At 49.9% G+C, this 26,917-nt stretch overlaps 1 protein-coding gene across 1 annotated transcript in view; it reads left to right on the plus strand.

The window, feature by feature from the left end:
* Positions 1 to 26,917, plus strand: part of LOC149367641 (uncharacterized) — a 203,387-nt gene that overhangs the window by 53,236 nt on the left and 123,234 nt on the right. The window contains exon 2 of the mRNA XM_089575214.1: positions 24,910 to 25,034. Coding sequence (XP_089431340.1) covers positions 24,910 to 25,034 — 125 coding nt within the window. The remainder of the gene's footprint in view (positions 1 to 24,909; positions 25,035 to 26,917) is intronic.

Here is a 26,917-nt window from a genome sequence, read left to right on the forward strand (position 1 = left end):
GCAATAGCACGCAAGGCACGTTTCTGGCAGATTTTAAGTTTCTGTATGTTTTCTTTCGATGTAGTTGACCAGACTAAATGGCAGTAGTTAAGTGTCGACAAAAATAGTGCGTTATAAATTAAGCGTTTAACTCCTTTTGGCAAGAAGTTGCGGTGTCTATTTAGTACCCCGCAAACCTTATTAAGTTTGTTGCAAAGCGCATCAACATGCTTGTTCCAAGTTAGAGTTTCCGATAATGCTACGCCAAGAGTCTTAATTTCATTAACAATGCTTACCTCTTCGCAGTGTGAAAGAATTTTGCCTTGATGCTCACCTTTGTGTTCTTAGTACGGAAAAGAATAGCTTGAGTTTTTTTTTGGTATTCAACCGCAGGTAATTTCTTTGCGACCAGTCTCTAACTAATGATAAAGCGTGATTTGCCGAGCAGACTAGATCATCAGTATTTGCCCCTCTGAAAAACATAGCAGTATCATCCGCGTACCTAACCCATGCAGCTGTGTTTGGAAGAGAAAAAATGTCGTTAATATAAAAAACAAATAGCCGAGGTCCAAGAATACTCCCTATCGGTACGCCGGAAGTGATGGTTCTTATGTCGGAATTGTGATTGTTATGGCTGACATACTGGCACCTGTTTTGAAGGTAGCGACGGTTGCATTCTGCGCCACAAGCGCTGCGCTACTTCTTCGCTGCATCAACCCAGGAACGACAGAAGAAGCTCGAAAACACACGTGACCAGATGCTAGCAGATTTCTAGCAACGCTTCGTTGATCCATAGCCGACCGGATGTTTCCTCGGATAACTGCGTTCCTGCGGACCACAAAATCGCAGAAGCGCGTGCTCTGACGCAGACGTTGAGCACCAAGTGCGAGCTCTCCCTGCTGCCAGGAATCTCATTTATGTGGCCGACCTGCCACCAGCTGCCATGCACACTTCATCCATGATTAGTTATACCCCGTCCCTGAATTTGATAGTTGGCAGAAAGGTCTCGACGAGGATTAAATGACCGCCCTGGATAGCCTGGAAAGAGCCGCGACAGGCTCTGTTTTGCACAAGTAGGCACGCATAACGCAGCTTTATAAGAAATAATTGCCAATTCTAGCGGCCTTAGTATTTTTGGTTGTTGTACGAAGAATCCACTTGCTACGAACTTCAGATATAGCGAATGGAACCCGCGTGGCTGTCAGGTTCGTTATAAGTGGACTCGACTGTAGTTTCAATCGGCCACAAAAACCTTTTTCGCCCTTCAGACATGGAACTTACATGTTAGGACGCACCTTCGCGCCAAAGGGGCGTTTGTGCTGTGGTCAGTGCATTTCTCTGTGCGAGCAACGAGAAACAATTTCAGCAATAAAATGATATTTTTGTCTTGATGCTGTATTCTTTTAGAACATACTTAGGCAGTCTCTTAAAAAGTTCATTGACATCATACATTTCACTATAACATTCATATCTGTGATGAAAACCTCCGGATTTCCGCGCGAACTCTTCGTGCTCATAGGACGCAGAACCACCGTGTTCCACGAGGTCACTGTTCAGACAACCGTGCAATTTAACGCAGGAGGAATATGCTGCGCAAGTTCAACCTCCTGACTGGCTCCCCTTTCATGACGTGTGCACCGTCTGGAATTTCCATGTGCGGGCGGAGGCAGGGATTTATGGTGGCATGAGGCCTTATGCCGAGATCGCTGAATTCGACGCGGTCAAGTAAGGCATGAGGAGGGTCAGAGAGGTTCGAAATATTCCATGCAACAACATAAAAACAAGCTTACCAGATAGCCGAATAGCCTAAAGCATCTGTAAACAGAGTTTTCTGTTGCGCCGCCATTAGTACGAATCCCGCTCGGAGTCAGAGGTTAGACTATGTGCATACTCTTTAAGTTGTTATTTTTACTGCGTTAGCAGTATATCCTGCTTTCCCAAAAAAAACCGCGCTGCGTGAGTGCCGCCTAAATCCTTGATGCACACTCCGGTGGGCGCACATCAGGGCATTAACTGGCAAAAATGCACCTTGAAAACTTTCACCCATCTCCCCAACCCCATCACCCACCTGTACCCGATATAGCCGAGGCGGATTGTTGCGAAGGCTCAACGTATTCAGTGGCCCAAGAGTTCTACGAAAAAAACGCTAACAATCATAAGCCTGTCGTGTCAGACACTAAGAACGGGAAGTACGACTGCGAGAAATAGATATAAGTCGCCAGACAGAGAATTCAAGATCGAGCAGAGCGAGAACGGCGGATGGAGCCGCGCGCTGGCGACTGGCAGCAATTCTTTCTTAGAAGCAGAACGATTTCAGCGAATCGGAACGAAATCACTTCATCGCAGTTACATTTCATCGCAGTAGCATCTCTCTGGGCGGAATAACTATCGCATGCCAGCGAGCGCATGTGTTTCCGCATTGCCCTTTTATGCAATCGGTATTTAATTTTTTTTCTTATTAGTACATCTCCAGCGTTGCGAAGAGCCCGCCTTTCGTTGCTTATTTCCGTCGCGCGCAAACAAGAATATGCGGATTCTAAAAAAAAAATGAAGCTGCACCAATTTGTACATCTTTGTTTTGGTAATACTAGTAGTAATATCTCGTCTTTAACATGTCGAGTAGACATTGGGGCTACATGACAGACGGTGTTGTGGAGGGCTCCAGATTAGCGGAGTACAGCTGGGGATTTTCGGCGTGCGACAGAGCGCGCTGGTTGTATTTTTGGAATCAGCAGAAGAGCTCCCGCAGCCATTGAGCCATTTTTTTCTTTATTGCCCTACAGGTCCATCGTGAGGGGTTTTATTTAGAACTTATTTTGAAACGAATTCAAGCGCACAACAACACGCACACAAGAGAGGAAAGACACAGGACAGGCGCTAACTTCATCTGATTTATTTGCAGGTAAGAGAGCAGATTATATACATAAATGGAGACATGCGCAGTAAAGAAACACATCGTCGGGTTCACAATGCGTGCTCAAGATACCTGTACTCTGCGTGCAAAAGATTAACAGACGTGTCACTCACACAGTCATGCCCCCTCTTCCTGATGTGAAAGGCTTCTAATAGTTCACGTGCCGTCTTATCACCGCCTCTGCCAAGTATCTTTATCTCTTTTAGCCGCGGCTCGCACGCTCTGCAGTTTGCACAATGCTCTGCCAAATGTGTCCCTCCGCCCCTTAACGCCCGCAAATGTTCCCCCGCCCGGTCATTGACACACCGCCCGGTCTGGCCTATGTAAGCCTTCCCGCAGGTCAACGGTATCTCGTAAACGACACCGGTACAGCAGTCGATATACTTTTTGAGTGCTTCTTCCTGCAGCCTGTCCTTCTTTAGCGCCTTCTTTAGCAGCCTTCTTTAGCGCCTGTCCTGTGTCTTTCCTCTCTTGTGTGCGTGTTGTTGTGCGCTTGAATTCGTTTCAAAATAAGCTATGCACCATCTAGCCCAAACAGAAGTTTTGTTAAATTATTTATTTAGAACTTGTTGTCTAAGACAATGAGCGCCTACAAAAGTAAATGTTGCACAACCCTCTGCAGTTGCTCAGTGGTTAGGGCACTCGATTACTCATTCGGTGTATACGGGTTCGAACTCGGCCCCGGCGGCCACGTTTCGATGGAGGCGAAACGCAAAAGGCACCGTGTGCTGCGCGATGTCAGTGCACGTTAAAGGGCAACTGCGCCACTTTTTGAGAATTTCGCGATACTCAAGGATTCACATCTATATAGGCTGTGGGTAAAGCATGCTAAGTTTTTTGCACTACCATTTAAAATAGGGACGTAATAGACGATTAAATTTTGCACTTCTCCTCAAAGCAACAGAGGAGTGCGGGAAGTTCAGTGTGATGTCATGGAAATTATGATTTCAAATTACTGCTGCCGTCAGCCACGCCCTGCTGTGCCTCGTTGGACGCTGCCAAACAGCGTTCGGCGGGCTTTGACTTCGGTGGGGTTGGTTTTTTTCCTTCAAAGCAGGCGTTTATGCTTTGGAAATGTACGGATACTTTCGATGACGTCATCATACGTCTCCCACTTTGCGTTGTGCGCTGCGGAGAAGCTCGAAGGCTGTCGCAATTTTAGTTGGTGATTACGTCACCGTTTCAAATGCTAGGCCAAAAGGACTTCGCATACTTTACCTGGAAGTTTCACACATTCTACCCTTTTAAGCTCGCCGATATCTAAAACCTATGCAGTTGCCCCAGCTGGTAGAAATTATTCCAAAGCCCACCCTTACTGCGCCTGTTTCTCTTTTTTCTTTCACTCCCACCTTCCTCCCTCTCTTACGGCGCGGTTCAGGTGTCCATCAAGGAGTGAGACCGACTGCGCCATTTTCTTTCCTCAAAAATCACGATCACAACACTGTTGGGTCCTCGCGCTAATATTTCGTCTATTTGTGGGAAACAACGCAAAGAAAAGGAAGGCATTCTCAATCGGTACTAAAATGACTATAGACACCCAGTTTTATTGCGTATTTCCTCCTTTCAAATGACGCCATAGATATTAGAATACATGAATCACCGTGTGGTATTCGCCTACTGCCACTAAATAATTTAGAAAATAATTTTTTCTCCAATGCTGTTTAGGTTTCATCAACCGAACGATGGGTGTGACGTGAGTTCAACATTAGGTCACGTGAGGCACGGGAAAACTAATACAAACACTGATACGTAGTTTTGTCTCACAGCGGCACTCAAATCAGCCGACTTCAAGACCTATAATTACAACGAACGAAGTATCAGCAGTTATATTGCCGTTCTATAGCACCTCACGAGACCTAATTTCCACTACACGTCACAGCCAACGTTATGTTGTGGAAGCCAACACAGTGTCAAGAAGAAATTCAAATATAAATTATTTGTTATGTGTTGGTGAACACCACGCGATGCTCCATGTACACAAACGTCTAACGCATCGTTTGAAAGAAGAAAGCACGCAAAGAAAAGTTTGGTGTCTATAATACTTTATGGAAGTAGAGCAGTCCTAACATTTTGATTCAAGATTTACGCAAATATGTAAAAGGGAGGAGTAATAACTCAAGATTTTACATAAACCTGACGTACAAGTGTTTAGAATTGGCGGTAGTACATTACAGAAGCGTCAATTAGGCTTCTTCCCTGGCACCGGACCTCCTGTAAGTTTGCTGTCGCATATATTGGGTACCATTTTCGCACTTCCCAGCGCAGACAGCTACAGGTGGGTAAATCTATGCGATAGTCATCCCATTTTGTCGGAAAACAAGACGTATGCCGGGATGCAAAAAAAGTGGGGCTGAACCGGGTCCCGAACCGGTTCGGAACGGTTCCTTTGAATCGTTCCGGTTCGGGTTCAGTTCAAAGATGGCGAAAAAAATATGGGTTCGGTTCGGTTCCGGTTCCGTGCGAAAATTCGGGTTCGGTTCCGGTTTCGGGTTCGGGTTCAGTTCCGGTTCGACACCCTGGTATTTACAGATCTGTGTGCGGTTACTGAAACATGTATGTCCCCTCTCAAGATTATGTTGCACAGTTGCGAATGCTGAGCACTGTCTTGGTATTCTAGAAGGAGATCACCACTTTGTATTTTTGTCCACTTTTATCGCGTGCCCAAGGCGTCGGTGAGGCATTTGGGAACCGAGAATGGAGACATTGCACTGGCAGTTTTTCAGTTTTCTCACTGCGGATAACATGATACTTTGGCAAGGTCCCTTTCGTTTTTCGGAAGCACTGGGCTGTTATTTCTTCGGTCCGCACTCTTTACAAACTAGGATCGTTATTTAAAGTTCAGGAAGCCATAAGAAATATGTACTTCGGCCACGTTGCCAGCCACCCACTACGGAACCCAACGAGAGGGCCGGACAGGAGATTGCAAGCAAGCCCGGCCCATGCCAGCTGTACGCCGCTACTATAACCCAATATGACTAAACGCAGGGTAGTTCACCACACAAGGTTAACCCTAGCCGCCAGGAAAGAAGGAAAAAGAAAGAAGAGAGGAAAAGACAGGAAAGTTGTCAGAAAGATATAGGAAAGTGAAAGATGAAAGATGCCTGAGGTGCCGTCTAAAGGAAGCGGAGGCGAAAGTGGTGTGTTGCCTCCGCCGCGCAGTCTTATATGTCCAAACACTCCACATCGGCTCAACCACCAGTGTCCCCTTTACACCGAACACGGCTGAGCCACGTACGGCTAGGCACGAGTGCGCGGGTAGGTGGTGGCACACTGCTCACCAGCATTCTCTGCGCAAATATCGCTGCGGATGCTCAGGAATCCGTGATGTCGCAGCTCACCAACACCTGCATGAGGGAGATGCCCCTGCGGGGTTTTTGACGGCAAGGCTTGCAGAGGTGCAGAATTTCTGCATGTATTTAATAACCATCTCTTAGAAGCCAGGCGCTACCGTCCATATTTAAGGGTCCATTAAAAAGAATTGTGAGCTCGTCTTTTTACCGCGGGAACTCAATCTACACGCTCCGAAAATTCTTAGAAACTTTAAATTATTGTACTGTGCTTCCGATTTCCCTACTAAGTGAAATTAAACCTCCCGGCTCCCGCCATTTTTTTAAATTCATTTCCGAAAGTAGGGGGAGTCTTCCAACGCGTGGAGTGCCTTTCACCAGTGGTGGCGGCTTGACGCTCTGCCATCGGCGGCGTCATACGTAGAGTAGAGTCCAAGCATATTTTTATTTCCATGGGCCTAATATGCGGCTACGTTGGCTGCGACTGAAACTTTTTATTGACATAAACCTAAGCAAAAGCGAAGCCGGCACGCGACTGGCTGAAAGGGACTCCACGTGTTGGTTGACTGCTCCTACCCTCAGAGGTCGGTTCAAAAATACGCGGGAACCGGAACGTTTAATCCAATTTATTAGAGAAATCTGCCATACAAGACACTAATTTGAAGTTCTAAGAATGCTCCAAGCGGGTAGATCGAGTTTCGGCGATAAAAAGACGAGGTCAGAATCATCTTTAGTGCACCTTTGATATTTCTTGAGAGCACAGCTGTGACAGATACTTCAAAGAAAAACTCAGCCACTCTTTATCCTAACAATCTACGTCAGAAGATGAGATTATCCTGAAACAATGGATCGACAGCTGGTGATGATAAATAAGATTGACTCCAATCAAAGCACTTGTTGTGCTTACGGCATGGCCTTTCACCCGCATCTGCAATAGCATGTTTGACACTTTTTGCCTTTCAGAAAAAAAATGACAAAAATTCGCCATGGTTCAACTACTGCTGAACCCGATTAGAGAGCAAAAGCTATGGCGTATCGGTCAACTATAAGCGGCTTGGCGTCTGTAAGGTTGAGTGCGTTCTGCACATTGGATAGGCAACGTACCCACCCTGCCAGGTGGCAGTAAATGGTTGATCTTGAGGGCTTGCTCACCCAATGAACGCTGCGGCCTATTGCTGCATTGCCGCGTGTCTGCCACAACGTTATCAGCGCTAACGCATGCAGCCCACATCTCTCTCTCACCACCCCACGTACCTGTAAGCAAGATTCAGGTGTCCATTGACCAAGGGAGCCAGTTATGCGCACTTCCTTTCCTTAAAATCATCAGTGTAAAGCGCTGTCAACGCCAACGCCAATGATCACTCAGAACGCCGACGGCCCACGGATTCAGTGCCGCGTTTCTGGCACAACGTTGCCAATGGCAACGCATGCAGCGCTCATCTGTCACTACCACACGTAGCTTAAAGCATGTCTGAGGGGTCCACTGTTCCGAGAGGGCAGTTACGCGCCTTTCCTTTGCTTTCCAAGCTCCCGCTCTATTGGTGTCGTAGCTTAAAGCGCGGCTAAGGTGTCCACTGTCTCATGGGGGCCAGCTATGCGCCTGTCCTTTGCTTTCGAAGCTCGAGGTCATTTGAAGGTGAAAACTAGGCACGCGGAGATCGAAGCACGAAGTCACCGTAATCCACATTATTGCAGTTTAAAAACAGCCTAGTTATTAATATGGAGAGCAGACTTTTTACCGCAGGACAATTTTGAGGCTTTCGAAAAGTATTTGGTTCCATCAAACACGATGTTTTATTAGTTAAACCTGAAATATACGGAATAAGGGGCAGAGCACAACAACAAATGCGTATACTCTATCTTCAATCGAGAGTGCAGTATACTTCAGTACACGGTGTACAATCCGCAAGGAATGTTTTAAAACATGGATCCACAGGGATCTATAACAGGACTTTTTCTTTTTATCGTTTGCATTAATAATATAGCTAACACACTTTAATGTAACGATATAATAATGTTTGCCGAAGATACCGACGTGGCCTTTCATGGTGAACACTTTGAACAACTCGAAATAATTTCTAATTCCTGTCTACGGGAACTTAGAACATGGTTGTGCCTAAATGAAATAAAATTACATTCAACGAAAGACAAAGTTTATGCTTTTCACTGCAAAAAGAAGCCTGTATGCCATGTTTTAAGACCATCGTATCGAACTTCACAGAATGAGCACGTAGATAATCATTCGTTTTTAGGAGTTACCTTTGATAGGATGCTTAGTTGGTCTCATCATATGAGTAATGCCCGCATTAATGTTTGAAATGTACGATGGGCACTGGGACGGTTAGAGGAGCAGGGCGCCGGTGGTAGACGCAGAGACACAGGCCTCGTAGACACACAGGTCGAGCACCGAGAGCTCACACACAAAGCGATGGCAATGCCGCTGAACACAACGGTCAGAAGTTCGTCGTCGTCTTCGCCGGAACAAGAACTTCTTCGTCGTTACAACTGCCCCCCCGGGAAGGAGAGGAGCCATCCTGGCGACTTACGGAGTGGGTGAGATGGCAGGGTCATAGTACGGCTTTAGGCGCTGCACGTGAACCGTCTCGCGTCCGCGCCGGCGAAGATCAGAAGACGGCATCAGCGGTTCCACCACGTAATTAACAGGCGAGGTGCGCTCCACAACTCGGTAGGGGCCATGAAACTTCGCAAGAAGTTTCGAGGAGAGGCCTGGAGTACTGGATGGAACCCAGAGCCACACGAGGCTACCAGAAGAAAAGTGCGGGGACGTGTGTTGGCTGTCGTGGCGGGATTTCCGACGGTATTGGGCCTCAGTTGTGAGAGAACGGGCGATTTGGCGACACTCTTCTGCGTGTCGTGCAGCTTGCGAAATAGGAGTACACTCAGATGCGTCAGGCTGGTATGGGAGAATGGTATCGAGTGGAGCAGAAGGATGACGGCCGTAAAGAAGATAGAACGGAGAGAAGCCAGTAGTCGACTGCGTTGCGGTGTTGTAGGCGTACGTCACATACGGAAGGACGAGATCCCAGTTGGAATGGTCTGATGAGACGTATATAGAGAGCATATCGCCGAGGGTACGGTTAAATCTTTCTGTAAGGCCGTTAGTTTGCGGGTGATAGGCAGAGCTTGTTCGGTGAATGATGTTGCACTTGCGGAGCAAGGCTTGCACAACTTCCGATAAGAAAACGCGGCCTCTGTCACTCAGCAGTTCGCGCGGTGCGCCGTGGCGAAGAATGACCCGTCGCAAAATGAAGGAGGCGACGTCAGACGCTGAGGCGGATGGAAGGGCGGCGGTTTCTGCATACCTTGTAAGATGGGTACTGGGATGGTTAGAGTACTGTGCGCCGGCGGTAGACACAGAGACAGGCCTCGTAGACACAGAGGTCGAGCACCACGAGCACACACACAAAGCGATGGCAATGCCGCTCAACACAACGGTAAGAAGTTTGTCGTCGTCTTCGCTTGAACAGGAGAGAGAGAGAAAACTTTTATTGCTCTTTCAAGAGATTCGCGGAGATGAAGACTTCTTGGTCGTCCTGCTTGGGCGCTGGCGACTTGAGTCTTCGAGCAAGGGTGGGCCCTCAGTCCAGGGCTCCACTGAGTCGTGCCGCTTCAACAGCGTGCTGTACCAAGGCCCTCTGGACCTCGAGCTCGCTGCTGGAGAGACAACAGGAACAGGAACTTCTTCGTCGTTACAACTGCCCCCCGGGGAGAAGAGGAGCCATCCTGGCGACTTACGGCGTAGGTGGGACGGCCGGATCATAATACGGCTTTAGGCGCTGGACGTGCACAGTCTCGCGTCCGCGCCGGCGAAGATCAGGAGACGGCATCAGCGGTTCCACCACGTAATTAACAGGCGAGGTGCGTTCCACAACTCGGTAGGGGCCGTGAAACTTTGAAAGAAGTTTCCAGGAGAGGCCCGGAGTACTGGATGGAATCCAGAGCCACACGAGGTTACCAGAAGAAAAGTGCGGGGACGTGTGATGGCTGTCGTGGCGGGATTTCCGACGGTATTGGGCCTCAGTTGTGAGAGAACGGGCGATTTGGCGACACTCTTCTGCGTGTCGTGCGGCTTGCGAAATAGGAGTACACTCAGATGCGTCAGGCTGGTATGGGAGAATGGTATCGAGTGGAGCAGAAGGATGACGGCCGTAAAGAAGATAGAACGGTGAGAAGCCGGTAGTCGACTGCGTTGCGGTGTTGTAGGCGTACGTCACATACGGAAGGACGAGATCCCAATTGGAATGGTCTGATGAGACGTATATAGAGAGCATATCACCGAGGGTACGGTTAAATCTTTCTGTAAGGCCGTTAGTTTGCGGGTGATAGGCAGAGCTTGTTCGATGAATGATGTTGCACTGGCGGAGCAAGGCTTTGACAACTTCCGATAAGAAAACGCGGCCTCTGTCACTCAGCAGTTCGCGCGGTGCGCCGTGGCGAAGAATGAACCGTCGCAAAATGAAGAAGGCTACGTCAGACGCTGAGGCGGATGGAAGGGCGGCGGTTTCTGCATACCGCGTCAAGTGGTCAACGGCGACGATAGCCCAACGGTTACCGGCTGCAGTGTAGGGAAGAGGTCCATACAAATCAATGCCTACGCGGTCGAATGGGCGCGGTGGGCAAGTTAGCGGCTGCAACTCGCCCGCAGAACGGTGAGCAGGGGGCTTGCGACGTTGGCAGGGCAGGCATGAACGGATGTGCTTAAGGATGAAGTTATACATTCCGCGCCAGTAGTAACGCAGCCGGATCCGATTGTATGTTTTGAAGACTCCTGCGTGTCCGCATTGTGGGTCAGCGTGGAAATAATCACAGACTTGCGAGCGGAGATGGCGAGGAACAACTAATAACCACTTGCGACCATCTGCGTTGTAGTTGCGGCGGTAAAGGAGATTGTCACGAATGGCGAAGTGAGAAGCTTGGCGACGGAGAGCGCGTGATGGAGAAGCAACGGAGGGGAGTCTTCGAGTGTTGAGAGGCCGGCGAGCTCAACCGGAAGGGGGCAGCGAGAAAGGGCGTCGGCATCTTGGTGCTTGCGTCCGGAGCGATAAACTACGCGGGCGTCGTAGTCCTGCAGACGAAGAGCCCATCTTGCGAGGCGGCCGGAGGGGTCTTTCAGTGAGGATAACCAGCAAAGCCCATGGTGGTCCGTCACGACGTCAAAGGGACGACCATAGAGATAAGGGCGGAATTTGGTAAGAGCCCAAACTATAGCCAAACACTCTTTTTCCGTTACTGAGTAATTGGACTCTGCCTTCGTCAGGGTGCGGCTTGCATAGGCGACAACGTACTCAGCAAAGCCAGGTTTGCGCTGCGCGAGTACAGCCCCGAGGCCAACACCACTGGCGTCGGTGTGGACCTCGGTAGGGGCCGTCGGGTCGAAATGGCGCAGGATAGGTGGTGCGGTGAGGATGCGGCGTAAGGTATAAAACGCGTTGTCGCATGCGGGTGACCACTGTGAAAAGTGGGAGCTGCTGGATACGAGTTGTGTTAAAGGGGCAGCAATCAATGCAAAGTTGCGAATAAACCTACGAAAGTAGGAACACAGGCCAAGGAAGCTGCGCAGTTCTTTGACAGATGTAGGCTTGGGAAAAGCAGCGACCGCACGAAGTTTGGCTGGGTCTGGAGAAACGCCTTCCTTGGAGACAACGTGCCCTAAGATAGTGAGTTTACGAGCGGCAAAACGGCATTTCTTCAAGTTTAGCTGCAAACCGGCCTCAGAAAGGCAGTTCAAGACGTGCCTCAGGCGATGGAGGTGGGTGTCAAAATCCGCAGAAAAGACGACGATGTCGTCGAGGTAGCAGAGGCATTCCTTCCATTTTAATCCCCGCAAAATAGTGTCCATCATCCTCTCAAATGTTGCAGGCGCATTACAAAGGCCGAAAGGCATAACTGTAAATTCGTATAAGCCGTCGGGGGTTACAAAAGCGGTTTTGGGGCGATCGGCCGCTTCCATATCCGGAACGAAGATCGAGGGAAGAAAATAGTTCAGCCCCTTGCAAACAGTCCAAAGCGTCATCGATGCGCGGAAGAGGGTAGACATCCTTCCGCGTAATCTTATTAATAGTCGACACAAAATCGGATGGAGCCGTCTTTCTTCTTGACCAGCACAACAGGCGAAGCCCAACGGCTACTGGAGGGCTGGATCACGCCGTCTTGGAGCATTTTATCAACTTTCTCTTCGATAACATGGCGCTCGGTGGCAGATACACGATAGGGGCGCTGCCGCACTGGTGCGTGGTTGCCGGTGTCGATACGATGGGTGACCGTTGAAGTTTGGCCCAAGGAACTCCGATGACAGTCGAAGGAGGAGCGGAACTGGTGAAGGAGGTTAAGAAGCTGCGTCCGTTGCGGGGAAGGAAGATCGGTGGCGATGGAGCGAAGGAAGAGGTCTGTAGCGGAGGAATCAGGCGCAGAACATGGAGGGCTGAGCGCAGTCATGGCTAGATGAGGCGAATCGACGGGGTCCTCACAGGTGAGAATGGACGCAATAGATTGTACACTGCCGAGACATTCGCCATGGCGCAAATCAGTAGGGAAGGAAAACGGGTTAGAGACCCATAGCACGGAGAGGCCAGCAGAAATAGTGAGCACAGCGTAGGGCAGCGGGAGGGACTTGCGGCGCAGGAAAGTGCAGGCCGGCGTGAAGAGAACAACGTCATCACAAACAGAGTCACAAGAGATGCTTACAAGCGCAGTGGAGCTGGGAGGAAGGACGATGTCTTCGGTGACGACGGCTTTAGCGCAGGGAACAGAAGGAGCAGCGTCTGGCGAGACATTAGGCAAAGCGGAGAACCCAACTTCTGCGCGAGCGCAGTCGATGACAGCTTCGTGACGGGACAGGAAATCCCACCCTAAAATTAAAGAATGTGAGCAAGAAGGCAGCACGACGAACTCGATGTAGTATAGTGTGTCCTGGATTCGAACTCGAGCGGTGCATGCTGCTAACGGCGTAATCGGCTGTGCGCTGGCCGTGCGCAGCGTTAGTCCCGAAACTGGCGTCTTAACTTTCCTTAAAGAAGTACATAAATGTTCGTCCATTACCGAAATCGCAGCACCGGTGTCTATCAGAGCCATCACAGACACGCCCTCAACAAAAACATCAATAAGATTCGCAGGTGATCGATGAGGTCTTCGAAATTTCGACGGGGGCGCAGTTCTTGCCTCCGGAACTGCGGCGCCTAGTTTTCCTGCTGAGGAGAATTAGGGCGACGTCGCATGGGGGAGATAGAGCGGCGTCGTGGCGAAGGGGAGCGGCGGCTGGAGAGGGCTGAACGATCAGGGGAGTAAGGACGACTTGGCGTTTGGTCGACAGCCTCAGAATATTGACGGGTTGGAGGCCAGTACCCCGAAGATTGCGCGCGTGGTGCTGGCGCTTGGAGAAGGCGACGGCAGTAGCGCGCGACGTGGCCAGGCACTCCGCAAGTGTAGCATACAGGACGGTTGTCACTCGTGCGCCACGGATTGCTTGCTCTTCGAGCTGGTCGCAGGGAAGGTGAAGACGCTTGCACAGGCACGTACATTGTAGGATAGGACGACGGCGGGGGGTGTACTAGAACGTCGGCGTAAGTCCGAGGACCGGCTACAGGTCTTGGGGCGACGTCGGCGCAAGGCATGGGACTGGTGACAGGCCTTGGGGCAGCATCGGCGTAAATCAAGGGTGCGGTGACAGGTGGCGGAGGATGGAAGGATGGAAGCGCCTCAGTAACCTGGTGTTGTATGGCCTGTCGAAGAGCCGGGGCCAAAGAAGGCGGCCCCTGTTGAGGGCTAGGCAGAAGAGAAAGTTGCCGAGCTACCTCTTCACGGACGAAATCTTTGATTTGCTGCAGCATAGAGGTGTTGTCAGCTGCAGGCGCCAGTCCAGAAAGCGATTCAACCTGGGCTTGGTGTTGCCGAGTCAGTAATCGCTGTTTGCGCAGCTCCTCGAAGCTCTGGCAGAGCGCGAACACATCCTTAACGGTGCGCAAGTCGCGGGCCAATAGCATCTGAAAGGCATCATCGTCGACACCTTTCAAGATGTGTTTTATCTTGTCGGCTTCGGACATGTTCGCATTGACACGTTTGCATAAGTCAATGACTTCTTCTATATAGCTGGTGAAGCTTTCGCCGACGTGCTGCGAGCGTTCACGCAAACGCTGTTCAGCCCGAAGTTTCCGGACAGTGGGGCGACCAAAGACTCCGGCAAGCTTCGTTTTGAAGGCCGCCCATGTTCGGATGTCTCCCTCATGGTTCCGATACCAGAGGCTAGCGACCCCCGTTAGATAAAAAAAATTACGTTGTTCAGCTTCGTATCGTCGTCCCATCTATTGTACAGGCTCACCCGTTCGTATGACGCGAGCCAGTCTTCCACGTCATTCTCATCGGCTCCGCTGAAGATTGCCGGATCTCGCTGGCGAAGGGAGCCGGCGCAGATGAGAGCTGGTCCCGTTTGCACAGATTGGGTTTGGGCGTCTTCTGGCATTTCAAGAGTGGGAAGAGTGCGGTTACGCAGCTCCACGATGGAGATTTCTACCCCGCGACTCCACCAAATGTAAGATGGGTACTGGGATGGTTAGAGTACTGTGCGCCGGCGGTAGACACAGAGACAGGCCTCGTAGACACAGAGGTCGAGCACCACGAGCACACACACAAAGCGATGGCAATGCCGCTCAACACAACGGTAAGAAGTTTGTCGTCGTCTTCGCTTGAACAGGAACTTCTTCGTCGTTACAACCTCGTCAAGTGGTCAACTGCGACGATAGCCCAACGGTTACCGGCTGCAGTGTAGGGAAGAGGTCCATACAAATCAATGCCTACGCGGTCGAATGGGCGCGGTGGGCAAGGTAGTGGCAGCAACTCGCCTGCAGAAGGGTGGGCAGGGCGCTTGCGACGTTGGCAGGGCAGGCATGAGCGGATGTGCTTAAGGATGAAGTTATACATTCCGCGCCAGTAGTAACGCAGCCGGATCCGATTGTATGTTTTGAATACTCCTGCGTGTCCGCATTGTGGGTCAGCGTGGAAATAATCACAGACTTGCGAGCGGAGGTGACGAGGAACAACCAATAACCACTTGCGACCATCTGCGCTGTAGTTGCGGCGGTAAAGGAGATTGTCACGAATGGCGAAGTGAGGAGCTTGGCGACGGAGAGCGCGTGATGGAGAAGCCGCCGTAGTGTTAGAGAGGAAGTCAAGCAGAGACGCAATCCAAGGGTCCATGCGCTGCGCTGAAGGCATGTCGTTGATGTGAAGCAACGGAGGGGAGTCGTCGAGTGTTGAGAGGCCGGCGAGCTCAACCGGAAGTGGGCAGCGAGAAAGGGCGTCGGCATCTTGGTGCTTGCGTCCGGTGCGATAAACTACACGGGCATCGTATTCCTGCATACGAAGAGCCCATCTTGCGAGGCGGCCGGAGGGGTCTTTCAGGGAGGATAACCAGCAAAGCCCATGGTGGTCCGTCACGACATCAAAGGGACGACCATAGAGATAAGGGCGGAATTTGGTAAGAGCCCAAACGATAGCCAAACACTCTTTTTCCGTCACTGAGTAATTGGACTCTGCCTTCGTCAGGGTGCGGCTTGCATAGGCGACAACGTACTCATGAAAGCCAGGTTTGCGCTGCGCGAGTACAGCTCCGAGACCAACACCACTGGCGTCGGTGTGGACCTCGGTAGGGGCCGTCGGGTCGAAATGGCGCAGGATAGGTGGTGCGGTGAGGATGCGGCGTAAGGTATAAAACGCGTTGTCGCATGCGGGTGACCACTGTGAAAAGTCGGAGCTGCTGGATAGGAGTTGTGTTAAAGGGGCAGCAATCGATGCAAAGTTTCGGATAAATCTACGAAAGTAGGAACACAGGCCAAGGAAGCTGTGCAGTTCTTTGACAGATGTAGGCTTGGGAAAAGCAGCGACCGCTCGAAGTTTGGCTGGGTCTGGAGAAACGCCTTCCTTTGAGACAACGTGCCCTAAGATAGTGAGTTTACGAGCGGCAAAACGGCATTTCTTCAAGTTTAGCTGCAAAGCGGCGTCAGAAAGGCAGTTCAAGACGTGCCTCAGGCGATGAAGGTGGGTGTCAAAATCCGCAGAAAAGACGACGATGTCGTCGAGATAGCAGAGGCATACCTTCCATTTTAATCCCCGCAAAATGGTGTCCATCATCCTCTCAAATGTTGCAGGCGCATTACAAAGGCCGAATGGCATAACTGTAAATTCGTATAAGCCGTCGGGGGTTACAAAAGCGGTTTTGGGGCGATCGGCCGCTTCCATGGGGACCTGCGAATATCCGGAACGAAGATCGAGGGAAGAAAATAGTTCGGCCCCTTGCAAACAGTAAAAAGCGTCATCGATGAGCGGAAGAGGGTAGACATCCTTCCGCGAATACTGACGGGTTGAAGGCCAGTACCCCGAAGATTGCGCACGTGGGGCTGGCGCTTGGAGATGGCGACGGCAGTAGCGCGCGACGTGGCCAGGCACTCCGCAAGTGTAGCATACAGGACGGTTGTCACTGGTGCGCCATGGATTGCTTGCTCTTCGAGCTTGTCGCAGGGCAGGTGCCGACGCTTGCACAGGCACGTACATTGTAGGATAGGACGACGGCGGGGGCTGTACTAGAACGTCGGCGTAAGTCCGAGGACCGGCTACAGGTCTTGGGGCGACGTCGGCGCAAGGCATGGGACTGGTGACAGACCTTGGAGCAGCATCGGCGTAAATCAAGGGTGCGGCGCCAGGTGGCGGAGGATGGAAGGATGGAAGCGCCTCAGTAACCTGGTCTTGTATAGCCTGTCGAAGAGCCGGGGCCAAATAAGGCGGCGCCTGTTGAGGGCTAGGCAGAAGAGAAAGTTGCCGAGCTACCTCTTCACGGACGAAATCTTTGATTTGTTGCAGCATAGAGGTGTTGTCAGCTGCAGGCGCCAGTCCAGAAAGCGATTCAACCTGGGCTTGTTGGTGTTTCCGAGTCAATAACCGCTGTTTGCGCAGCTCCTCGAAGCTTTGGCAGAGCGTGAACACTTCCTTAACGGTGCGCAAGTCACGGGCTAATAGCATCTGAAAGGCATCATCGTCGATACCTTTCAAGATGTGTTTTATCTTGTCGGCTTCGGATATGTTCGCATTGACACGTTTGCATACGTCAATGACTTCTTCTATATAGCTGGTGAAGCTTTCGCCGACGTGCTGCGAGCGTTCACGCAAACGCTGTTCAGCCCGAAGTTTCCGGACAGTGGGGCGACCAAAGACTTCGGCAAGCTTCGTTTTGAAGGCTGTCCATGTTCGGATGTCTCCCTCATGGTTCCGATACCAGAGGTTAGCGACCCCAGTTAGATAAAAAATTGCGTTGTTCAGCTTCGTATCGTCGTCCCATCTATTGTACAGGCTAACCCGTTCGTATGACGCGAGCCAGTCTTCCACATCATTCTCATCGGCTCCGCTGAAGATTGCCGGATCTCGCTGGCGAAGGGAGCCGGCGCAGATGAGAGCTGGTCCCGTTTGCACAGATTGATTTTGGGCGTCTTCTGGCATTTCAAGCGTGGGAAGAGTGCGGCTACGCAGCTCCACGATGGAGATTTCTACCCGGCGACCTCCACCAAATGTACGATGGGCACTGGGACGGTTAGAGGAGCAGGGCGCCGGTGGTAGACGCAGAGACACAGGCCTCGTAGACACACAGGTCGAGCACCGAGAGCTCACACACAAAGCGATGACAATGCCGCTCAACACAACGGTCAGAAGTTCGTCGTCGTCTTCGCCGGAACAAGAACTTCTTCGTCGTTACAGAAAATTAGTCGGCATGCTGTACATACTTCGTAACCGGTTGCCTCTTTGGCTCAAGAAACGATTGTATTTTTTCTCTTGTTCAGTCTAATATGTGCTACAGCTTGTTGGTGTGGGGAACTTCCGCAACAACTTCTGGCGAATGATTGCGTGTACTCTTTCGAAAAACGTTTTTTCATCTTGCAAACAGAAAAGTAACTGCTTCTGTTTTATGATTCATCACAACCTACCGTCTTTTACAGACTCGTACCATCTGAAATGGGGCATGCGCATATATATATATATATATATATATATATATATATATATATATATATATATACATATATATATATATATATATATATATATATATATATATATATATATATATATATATATATATATATATATATATATATATATATATAGATATATATATGACAGAAGCCAACAGCCACAGAAACCAAGGGGCACAGGGGATTTTTTTTAAGTTATTTATTTTGGGGTGTTGATCAATTTAGAATATTACTGAACATGTTATCGTTTTAAAGATAACTGATTAGAAAAGCAGAAGAAAAAACAACCACCTGCCGCCGGTGGGATCCGAACCCACGACCTCCGAATTACGCGTCCGGTGCTCTACCTCTGAGCTACGGCGACGGCTGTCAATTCTTCTGCTTTCGGGGGTATTTATGTTTACAAGTAACCTAACCTTGAGAGTGTTCATCAGCGCCACCCACGTTCACAAGCGGCGGACGTAGAACGTCCTGAGTTACCGCAGGTGTGACGTAGAACGTCATCGAACGGAGAGGGTGGAAGCTGCGTGAGAACCCTCTTATGCTTCCTAAGGCGTCAAGGCTGCCAGAATCGAGGCCCTCGCTAAGCAATTAAGCAAACAAGGGAAGGGGATGAGGGGCTCGTTATAAATATGACAGAAGCCAACAGCCACAGAAACCAAGGGGCACAGGGGATTTTTTTTAAGTTATTTATTTTTTGGTGTTGATCAATTTAGAATATTACTAACATGTTATCGTTTTAAAGATAACTGATTAGAAAAGCAGAAGAAAAAAAATCTCTGCCTCTCCCGTAACCGAGAGTAGAGTAAGCATGAAATGTTTACGGGCCTAATGTCATCTCGGTGGACACCCGAACCGCACCGTACAGGAAGGGAGGAACGCCACCACCCGTTCAGCGCGATGCCTTGCCATTTGAACGCAAGGTTTTTTGAGGAAAGGAAATGGCGCAGTAATTCTCTGCCATCTTGGTGGCCACCCGAACCGCACCGTAATGGAAGGGAGGAACGCCACCACCCGTTCGGCGCGATGCCTTGCCCTTTGAACGCAGCGCTTCTCCCCCGGGCCCCTGTGCGCCTGCGCGGCTTTGCTTCGATGCGCGAAGCCCCTAAGAGATCACGTATGACAACGAAGTGTATCGTGGCATTTATGTGTTTTTTTTGCACGCGTTATTAGAAATCGGAAATTATAATTCCGTGCATTATCAAACGCACAGCGACTGATATCTTGATAAACATTGAGAAGCCACTGGCAGCAGTTATTTTTTGTGACTCCTTTGGAGACCGACCGGCGCTTGCATGCCGGTCGCGTAGGAGGGCTTAGAGAGTCTCGTTAAATCTCGTTAAAAAAAAAAGGAGTATCTGTTCTCGCTTCGGCGAGCGCGGCTTCGGCCGCTTCTTTTTGAGCAGCGTCCGCTCCGGCGGACGCAGTTGTTGCTGCGAAGCGCGTCTTTTCTTTCCTTTTTGTCTTTCCTCTGATCTTTTGACTCTCCTCTATCTGCACGTGGCAGCGGTGGTGGCTTGGCTCGAGCCAGTAGCAGGCCCGTGCAATTTCCTCTTCATCCTTCTCTCAGTCACAACAACAACAACAACAAAACAACAACAAATCTCGTTAAGTCTCGTACGGTGCCCGGATGTTCTCGTTTCAGAGCCCGGATGACTGGAATTCAGTGCCCGGATGACTGGAATTCAGTGCCCGGATGAGTGGATTTCAGTGCCCGGATGAGTAGATTTCAGTGCCCGGATGATGGCTCTCGGTCTCGGCGTGACGTCACCACACTGCCGACAACGGGGGCTAAAAGCATTTCATGCTTAAAAACAACCACCTGCCGCCGGTGGGATCCCACCGGTCATATTTATAACGAGCCCCTCATCCCCTTCCCTTGTTTGCTTAATTGCTTAGCGACGGCCTCGATTCTGGCAGCCTTGACGCCTTAGGAAGCATAAGAGGGTTCTCACGCAGCTTCCACCCTCTCCGTTCGATGACGTTCTACGTCACACCTGCGGTAACTCAGGACGTTCTACGTCCGCCGCTTGTGAACGTGGGTGGCGCTGATGAATACTCTCAAGGTTAGGTTACTTGTAAACATAAATACCCCCGAAAGCAGAAGAATTGACAGCCGTCGCCGTAGCTCAGAGGTAGAGCACCGGACGCGTAATTCGGAGGTCGTGGGTTCGGATCCCACCGGCGGCAGGTGGTTGTTTTTTCTTCTGCTTTTCTAATCAGTTATCTTTAAAACGATAACATGTTCAGTAATATTCTAAATTGATCAACACTACAAAATAAATAACTTAAAAAAAATCCCCTGTGCCCCTTGGTTTCTGTGGCTGTTGGCTTCTGTCATATTTATAACGAGCCCCTCATCCCCTTCCCTATATATATATATATATATATATATATATATATATATATATATATATATATATATACAGGAAAGTGAACTTTGCAGCGTTTTGCAATCGATACCTTTGCAGAGACAGTGGCTATTCATTGCGCTGTACAACTTTACTGAGAGAAAGGCCAAGAACAAATTACGGAACAGAGACAGTCGAACAGCAAATTAGGACGTTGTGCAATTCATATCCAGATATAATCAACAGTGTAAAATATATAATTACTCAAGTTTCGGCGAGGAGCGTGTGCCCGGCTGTGCCACGAACAGCAGCATCGAAGTAGTGTTTGCTTTGTTCTACTGTTATTCTGATGTTTTTCCATACCGCCAGTAAGCGGAGTGGAATTTATGTCTCGCACTAAATGCATATGCATTGCACCGTACACTTTACGTCTCGTGAAAAAATGTATCCAGCACTTTTGTATTTTAATGTGTGTTTCTACACAACACTGTATTTGTTTTCGCGAGCGTTAACTTCTTCTCAAACCAGAATTGTATAAAGCATATTCTCCTTTCATGACTAGGATGTATGTATAAATGCCGTTACTGCTACTGCTTCTGCTGCTCTCGGCAAAGCCGGCCTAGTCATCAGACGAGCAGTCTCATTTTCAGGACAGCTAGCCGCCGGGCTAGTTGGTGATGCATTTTGTGGATAAGTTAGCGCAAAAAACGGACAACGGACAGAAGAAAGCAGACATAAGACATTCACATTCACGAGTGCTCGTGAATGTCTTAGTATTCCTTTCTTCTGCCGTTGTCCCTTTTTTACGCTAACTTATTTACAGTCTCGTTTTGTCTTTCCCTGGGAGCAATACTTGTATTGCATCAAAAATGAAATGAAAAAAAAAACGAAGTCCATTCTTCTGGATAAATAACATTCATCCCTGAAGCCGACACCATTGCTGCCAGTGAAAAGGAGAGCACATACAGAAAACTGTTACGTACCAAAAGTGTTTTCAAAATATACTCCTCTCCCTTTTTGGAGGTGGCCGCGAACTGCTTCTATCCCTCCCGCCTCTGTTAGTGGACGTGGGAGGGGAGGGGAGAAACAAAATGAAGCGAGGTAATCGAAGCACTTGCGATTCACAGGGAGGGCCCCGTCCATTAGGTGAGCAATGAAAGAGGTTGATTATCTATCTGTCCAGGCGCATGCTCCGCATGAGGAGGGCGACAGATATGATGCCTGAGGTCAATGACGAGGCAACTCCTAGTGCACACCTGAGGACCACAAAGCAACCCTCCTTATCGGCGGCTCCTTACCTGCCGGTGGTCCTTCCGGCAGGTACCTATGCGGATAAAGCTTCAGAAGCCCTGGGGAGAAACTTCAAGGAAGTTGACTTCAGTGGTTCCAAGGTGAAATGGCGGGCGGTCGAACTTTTGAGACACCACAATTTGAGCAAGCTGGCGGACGCAGCCAATAAGTCGGCAGGTCGGAAGCTCGAGGTTTTTTCACCATTAAGACGCACAAGCCGGACCACCCTTTTCGTTCCATTGTCTCTCAACGGGGAACCTGGCAGCATGTGGTTTCAGGATATCTTCAAAGGCAAGTGGAGGCGCTGGCCCTGCCGGACCCATTCGTGATTCCGAATTCGGATGTGCTGGTGGAGCACCTTAGGCTGGATAACCCTGGGATCTGCACGTTTTTCAGCGTTGACGTAGTGGACCTTTATTATTCATTGCCACACGGAGAGCTCATGAGGGCCGTTAAAATGTGCATCACACAGGACAATGACGAAAGTGCATTCATTGAAAAATGTGGTGTGTCTGTTGATAGTTTTTTTAGAAATCTTGTCCTTCTACCTGTCGGCAACAGTTTTTGATTGGGAGGGCAAGTCATTTGTACAAGCATCCGGGGTATGCATTGGTTCCAGGGTTGCACCTGTATTGGCTAACATTTTTTTTAGTTTTGTGGACAGGGCGATTGAGCAAGCTTCGAAGGAGTTAGGGGTGCGTATTTTTCGTTATGTTGATGACTTTTTGGTGTTTACCCCGCCAGGCAGCCTGCCTAGAATGGTAGTCGATGTTCTTAAGGTGTTTAATAAGTACGGGCGTGGGCTAAAGTTTACGACAGAGGTACCCACGAACAAGGAACTGCAGTTTCTGGATTTGGTTTTGTTTTCGCGACACAAGCACGTGTGCTGGTGTTATCGGCCAAGACCGGCTAAGCCCTTGTTAAACTTCCGGTCAGGTCATTCCAAGCTTATAAAAGAAGGCATTATCTTTTCTTGCCTGCAGTCTTCACTCAATAAGTCCTGCCATGAAATGATTGGGGAGAGCATTGCAGCCCAATCAAGCAGATTATGCGCGAATGGCTATCCGGCTCACCTCATTTCAAGGGCAGCGGAGAAATTGCTTAGGAAGGTGAAGTTTGGGGCTCGGCCGAGTGCAAGAAATGAAAATGAAAATAAAAGATCGGCAGTGGTTCCATATGCGCAAAGCATGTCCCATGGGCTCAAAAAAGTTGCAGGCAGATATGGCGTTGACGTCGTGTTTTCTGCCCCGAAGAAATTAGGCAGGATGTGCAAGCAGGTAAGGCAGAGGCAGGAGGGAAACAAAAGGGCTTGTCAGGTGCGCCATGTTTCCCCTTATGTACCTTCCGAGGTAGGGGTAGTATACCAAATTCCCTTCTCGTGTGGTGCCACATATATTGGCCAAACAGGAAGATGCATCAACAAGCGGCTCATAGAACATGAGAACACCAGAAAAAAAGACCCCCTGTCACACGTGGCGGTCCACTGCAGAGAGTGCAAATGTAAACATGAAAAAGATTACGAAAACAGAAAATCAGAAGGAGACCCTCTCGCTAAATGTGCATTTCGTTGCAAGAAATGCAAATGTACGCCCGACTATAAGAACACCAACATCGTGTCCCGCCATAGTGATAAGATGACGCGAGAAGTTATTGAAGCTTTTCTTACACGTGAGAAGGGCACAACGTGCATTAGTTGCCCATCGGTCGCCCTTTCCGAAGGGGAGATTGGGTATCTGGCGTCCCATGTGGCATGAGTTGACTATAGTGGCGATTAATCTTTCCTAACTCTGTCTATATATTTGTGTGTTTTTTTCAATAAAGCCAGTTGTTAGTCAGCGCCTGTTTGTCTTTACCCCTCAGTTTCCACGTCCCGTCTTTGTTGCGCTGTTTCAAAAATGAATATTAACGACGCTACCCGCACCCGACAGCACAAGGCTCGCAACTGGAAAAAAGATGCCAAGATGACTATCACAGCATACTGCAAATGCAAGTGCTAGCTGCATGCTCACGCTCAATAAGACGTCATTTTTCTTTCGCAGTTCTGCATAACAGAACGAAGGTTCTATGGTGAGAGAAGTGCGGCTAAGGCGTGTTTCATGAATTATGCTGGCGTTGACATTGAAGGCCTCCTTGCGTGGTTGCGTGGTACCTAGCTAATGCCATGAACACGCCCTTTTCATTTCTCATTTATTCCCTTTTCGTCTTCAGCCCGTAAAGACTTGTGTATTCAAAGACACATCTGCCAACACCTCTGTCACCGTATTCGCCGATGGCGTTACTGGTAACGGCATGTTGTTTTATGTGAGGGTGCTGCGAAAGCTGTACCATGACTGGGCGAAGCATTCAGAATTTACCACGGCACAGACAACAACATAAAGCAGTTCTATTAATGAGAGAACGGCGCCTCGCTGCTCATCGAACACATACATACATACTGCACAGCAGAAGGCTTGCTTTCGGGCGAAATGGCAGGTGGTGCTAACGGCGAAGTTTAGGTGAAAGTTTGATGGGCGGATGATTGGTTTAGGTTTATTGGGGTTTAGCGTCCCAAAGAGACTCAGGCTATGAGGGACGCTGTGGTGAAGGGTGCCGGAAATTTCCACCACCTGGGGTTCTTTAACGTGCACTGACATCGCACAGCACACGGGCCTCTAGAATTTCTCCTCCAAAGAAATTCAACCGCGGCGGCCGGGATCGTACCCCCGTCTTTCGGGTCAGCAGCCGAGTACCATAACCACTGAGCCACCGCGGCGGACTGGTGGTCCGATGAGAATAAGAACTTTGCGGGGATAGGGAGGCGGCTGCAGCTGGCACAGGAGGTGGTTTATTGGAGAGATATGGGAGATGAATTTGTCCTGCCGTGGGCGTAGTCAGGCTGCTGCTGCTGCTGGTGATGAATGTGAGACACCCCTAAATAACAGGCTTTGTCGTGTCTTTAGGCTGACGAAATCATGCTGTTTTTCTGCTCATGAAGTACTATTCTGGTACTGCTGAAGTTGCCTGTCCCAGACAAGCGCCGAGAAAGAATCAACAGCTGCCCCGATCGACTGTTGCAGATGCACTCCTGGATTCACGGGGTTGCTTTGTGAAGAGGACGTGGACGAGTGTCTCGGGGAGCCTTGTCACATGGGCGGCACATGCTCCAATCACGCTGGCGGATTCACGTGCTCTTGCAAGTCCGGTGAGCCTCAACGAGCCTTTCAGAACTTTCCAGCTGTTGCTCTTCTCCGCGAACAAATTCATTTTAATGCGAGAGGGTTACTGCTAGTCTCATTACGAGAAAAGCCTGCCGCGTGTGTTAGTGTACATACTCGTAGATGGTGCGAAAAATTCAAGCCATGCCAAGAAAAATAGGGTGACTTCACCAAGCTGCCATATGACACACAGAGAAAAATCAAGCACCGCCATTTCAGAAAAGCCGCCCTCAATTTGGCGCCAGTTTTCCTGACTACGTTTGGTTTGGTTTGGTTTGGTTTTATGGGGTTTAACGTCCCAAAGCGACTAAGGCTATGAGAGACGCCGTAGTGGAGGGCTCCGGAAATTTCGACCACCTGGGGTTCTTTAACGTACACTGACATCGCACAGTACACGGGCCTCGAATTTCTCCTCCAAAGAAATTCAACCGCCGCGGCCGGGATCGAACCCTTGCTTTCGGGAAAGCAGCCGAGCACCATAGCCACTGAGCCACCGCGGCGGCTGCCTGACTACGTTCGTACCAAAATTGCGACGCAACCATAAGTCGTACAGCGTTCATACGTGTGCGCGCGCGCGTGCGTGCGTGCGTGCGTGCGTGTGTGTGTGTGTGTGTGTGTGCGCGCGCGCGCGTGCGTGCGTGCGTGCGTGCGTGCGTGCGTGCGTGCGTGTGTGTGTGTGTGTGCGTGTGTGTGTGTGTGCGCGCGCGCGCGCGTGCATGTGTGTGTGTGCGTGGGGAGGGGGGTGCCTGTGTGGGTGGGTGGGTTAGTACTAGTGCACGCAGGGACATCTATGCTTTAGTATTGCCACATGTAAGCATTTTTCCGCTGATTTTTTTTTCTCTCCAGACAGCGACCGTGTTTGAAAAGTAGGCAAGAGGAGCGGCGTGTTCGTTTTGCTGTTGCGCGCCGAGCTGACATAGGCAGGCAGCATACGTCGTGCCAAGGCACGTCCGAAGGAACAGCGTTCGGCACATTTGTCTTCCGCGCTTTTCACAGGCGCCGAATTTCATAGTTGCAAATAGCCCTGCTTTTTGTCAACTGTGAAGTCATTATTGTTGGAATAGTAAAACGTGGAAGAGATGACTGGTTTGAAGATCAGGGTGGTGTGCCTAAACAAAAGGCAAAGTTTTAAACATAACAGCGTGCGAAGCAGCTGCCAAATTTGGCAAAGCAACTATTGAATGTAGCTTTCGCGGAGCCCTGTGACCTTTAGACAGTCGCGAAAAGCAGGCCTTCATCCCCACGACATGGACAATTTCACGTGTCTGCCGACGGCGAGTACTCCGGGAAACCCCATCCGGAAGAACTTCGTGACTGAGAACTCTATAGGGTCCGAAGTACTGCTTTAGCAGTTTTCGGAATGACTGCGGCGTCTAGTGGCGGGTCCATACCCAAACTCTCTCGTCCGGCGCGAACGTCAGCAGCCTGTGGTTGCAGTTGTAACGCCGGGCGTCACAGCCTCATTGGTTCAGGATGAGAGCTCTCCCAAGTTACCGAGCTTCTTTCGCACCAAGAGTGAATTCCCGGCGACAACGGCGGTGGTCGTGGCCATCATTTGGCAGTATTGCTACCAATATTGTCTACATTTCGCGGCCGTACAACAGGGAGTCCACCGTGTGCTTTGTTGTTGAGCCACATTGTACACGAAAGTAATATATGGCAGGTTATCATCCAAAGATAGCGGCGCTCAACGTCAACGTACAGCGCCCGTCAAAAGTATACAATCCAAGAGGCTTGCTTCTGAGCTCTTTAGCGCGGCTCCTTAGCACATCAAGCACTTCAAACCTTTGGAGGATTGAAGACGCAAAGGCATTTTTCTTTAGAGAAATTACGTCGTTAAGCATGCATAACGAGGCATGCTGCAGACCTC

The sequence above is a fragment of the Amblyomma mixtum genome, chromosome 1, assembly GCF_055824585.1.
Source record: "Amblyomma mixtum isolate Tamu chromosome 1, ASM5582458v1, whole genome shotgun sequence".
Taxonomy (NCBI): domain Eukaryota; kingdom Metazoa; phylum Arthropoda; class Arachnida; order Ixodida; family Ixodidae; genus Amblyomma; species Amblyomma mixtum.